The following is a 3,108-nucleotide window of genomic DNA, read 5'->3' as shown; positions in this document are numbered from 1 at the left end:
AGGATGGGAACACAGGTGTGCATCACCAGGTGGCCGGTTCAGTGCACCTGGGGGTGGGGCTGGTGCAGCATGTGGTACCAGGGTATTTTTTGTATGCTGTTTTTTTTTTTTTTTTTTGGCAGAATCGGGGATTGAACTCAGGCCCTTGCGCTTGCCAGGGAAGCGCTTATTCTACGGAGCCATCTCCCCCGCCCCAATTTTTTTGTCTTTTAGAGACAAGGTCTCACCATGCATTTTCAGGTGGGCCTTGGGCTTACCTTCTAGTCCAGGCTGGCCTCAAATCACAGCAATCCTCCTGCCTCAGCCTTCTTTTGAGTGCTGGGATTAGAAGCGTGCAGCACCACATCCAGCCTGTAAAGTATTTTCATGTTAGGTGATTAGTTACTCATGCTTATGCATTCAGGACTAGAGATGCATTTCCGCTGAGGATGGAATGGTCTATGAGCCTGCCACTTATCTAAGCACTGGTAAGTTCACAGGTGAGGCACCCCTGCTTCACCAATCCATGTTCATTCATCGAATATGCACTGCACTGCATGTGGATCTTGAACATATAAAATTGTATAACTTTAAGCATCTGTGTTTCTGAAATGCGCTGGACGGCAGCTGGACACAGCAGCCTGGCCACAGTTCAGCTGAGCAGAGACTGCGAGCACTGTGCTTCCGGGGACACAGCTCCTCACCCTGGAAGGGTCTTCTTGGTTAGAAAAGGCAAACAGGTGTAGGCAGGGGTGGGTGGGTGGGTGTGTGCAACTGGCCCATCCCTATAATTGCACTATGTGGGAAACTGATGCAGGCAGAACTGCTGGGAGTTCAAGGCCAGTTTGAAATACATAGCAAGACTCAAAACAAAAAACAAAGGCAAATATCCAAAATTAAAACACTATGGGGCCAGGGAGATGGCTCAGTGGAGTAAGTGCTTCCCTGGCAAGTGCAAGGGCCCTAGTTCTAATCCCCGGTTCCACCAAAAAAATAAGTAAACATACAAACAAATTAAGACACTATCCTTTTAATCATCAGACTTTACTTACAAATTAAGCCCTGTAACTCGATATACCTCAGGAGAATCTGAAGTTATTGCCAAGAAACCTTTCAAGCTATTTACATAACTATGAACAGAAAACGCACAGTTTCTGCCCTGACAGCTACCTACCTCTCCATCTCCTCTCCGCGGCAAGCCACCATGCTCTTGGAGGTAAGTAATTCCCGGCAAGAAGTTCCAGACAGAAGGCGGCTAGTGCTCATGCTGTTGCCCAGACTGCCCCTTTCACAGTAAACTCACACTTCTACAGCCAGGGCTGACAAACTGTTGTTCTTTTATCTCAAACTGAAGGCCATCCAGGTCTGCTTCCCATGATGAAGCAAGTCCTTGAAGGCCTGGAAGCAGGCCCACTTGAACAAAAAACGCTTCTTGATTTTCACTGACTTTTTCCCCCGCCCCAGCACAGGGGATTGAGCATCCTGGGTCCCAGGCAAAAGCTCGGCTGCTGAGCTCCACCTCCACCCCTTTTAAGCCCCAAAGTTGCCCCAACTCAACAACCCTCAGGCCTCACTCCCCCAAGCAGAATGGAGGGTAGTTTTACTTTCATAACCACATCTGAAAGGTGATTAGACAAGACTCCCTGCCCACGGGAGTGCCTGCTGCAATATTACCTAGATTTTAAGCAAGATTCCTGCCCCTTTCCCAAGAAACAGAAGAACAGCACTTGGGGGTATACCTGCTGGGCCAGGGAATTCACAAGAGTGCAGACCACTAGCAAGCCTGCAGGCAAAACCTGCTGGGGTGAACACTGACCAAAAGACCGGGAGGTCAGACATGAGTGGGTTTCACAAACAGGAAGATGGTTCATGGCTTAAATGAGCATCCAGAATTTCCCACAGGACTAATATGAATATCTTAGCGGTTAAAATTAAAGCACTCAGCATGTACCTGCTATGGTGTTTTTACTTGGCGAGTACTGGGAGACTGGACCAAGGGCCTTCGCAGCGAAATAAATCCAATTCTAGATTAAGGACTAAGCCACCAAGTTGCCTCAGCTGGCCTCAAACCAATCTCACAGGGCAAACACTGCTGTGATCCCCACTTTGCAGACGAAACTGCAATAAAAGTTAACTCTCCTGAGATTGCATAGAAAGCTGTAGTTTAGATCTGAGGTGATGGTAGGGCCAGAGGCCTCATCACTTGGGGACTCCTGAGGCAAGCTCTGTGGTGTGGGAGGAAGGCCCCAGGGACAATCGCTAGGGCTGTGGAGGAATGGCTCTCCAAGGAGGGTGCTCAGCCCTAAAATTGCACACTGCCCCAGGTGCCAGCAGTAATTAAAGCCCAAGTTAGAATGATCGAGACAACATCCTTGGGGCCCCGGGAGATAGCTCAGTAGAATAAGTGCTTACCTGGCAAGCGAAAGGGCATGAGTTCAATCCTCCGTTCGGAGGAGAAAAAAAAAAAAAAAAAGAGAGAGACAACACCCTTCCTCTGACCCCTTCCGCCACCTCACCCGGGCTCTGCCTTAGCAGAGGCTCCAGGTTTGGTCCCAGGGCTAGCAAAAATTCATTTCCTCCCTGAGGAGCAAATCAATTCGCGGTACTACCCCAACAATACTTCTCAAGCTCTGTCGTCAGATACACTGTCCTACAGGTTTTAAAATTATTAGCCTATGATGATTCATTGAATTAGTAACTTCATTCCGTAATGAAACCCTCCACGGTGCAGTGTAACTACCTCGTTCAATCAGGGAGCTGATGTAAGTTACCTTCAATCCTTTGCTCTTTAGCCACTGCGCTTGTTCCCAGGTACTTTCAAGCAAGCCAGGCTTCCACGGCGTGTTTTCCTTGTCCTAAGGACGGCAAGAAGTGTTTTATGATTAACACGGCGCACTCAGCCGCATAAAAGTTCCTTAAGTCGAGGGAGCCTACTCAGTGGCGCACTTATGAATTCGCCCCAAATCACCACTTCTGAAGTTAGAAGAGCAGCAACATTTCCTTTTTTTTTTTGGGATGGGGGTGTAGGTGAATCCCCACTGCACGGGGAGGGGATAAAGACAACGAAAGCCTTCTGGAAAGTGGACGTGGGTGCGGAACCAACACCCACGACTTCCCACGGACCCCCAA

The 3,108-nt window shown here is 48.8% G+C and overlaps 1 protein-coding gene across 7 annotated transcripts in view; it reads right to left on the bottom strand.

The window, feature by feature from the left end:
• Window positions 1–3,099, bottom strand: part of Kiaa1551 (KIAA1551 ortholog) — a 25,439-nt gene extending 22,340 nt beyond the window's left edge. For 4 of the 7 annotated variants that reach the window (XM_023716260.1, XM_023716265.1, XM_023716261.1 and 1 more), the window contains exons 1-2: window positions 2,751–3,099; window positions 258–351 (exon numbers count right to left, since the gene is read on the bottom strand). Coding sequence is in view for 1 of the 7 variants with exons in the window: in XM_023716266.1 (XP_023572034.1) it covers window positions 258–351; window positions 2,392–2,410 (113 nt within the window). In the remaining 6 variants the exon portion in view is untranslated. Of the gene's footprint in view, window positions 1–257; window positions 352–2,391; window positions 2,426–2,750 lie in introns of those variants that run through there. The other 3 variants (XM_023716263.1, XM_023716266.1, XM_023716264.1) reach the window with 3 other exon arrangements.
• Between the last annotated feature and the right edge of the window lie 9 nt (window positions 3,100–3,108).

Source organism: Octodon degus, unplaced genomic scaffold, assembly GCF_000260255.1.
Source record: "Octodon degus isolate 3935 unplaced genomic scaffold, OctDeg1.0 scaffold00047, whole genome shotgun sequence".
NCBI classification, from domain to species: Eukaryota; Metazoa; Chordata; class Mammalia; order Rodentia; family Octodontidae; genus Octodon; species Octodon degus.
This window is presented reverse-complemented; position numbering and strand designations above follow the sequence as displayed.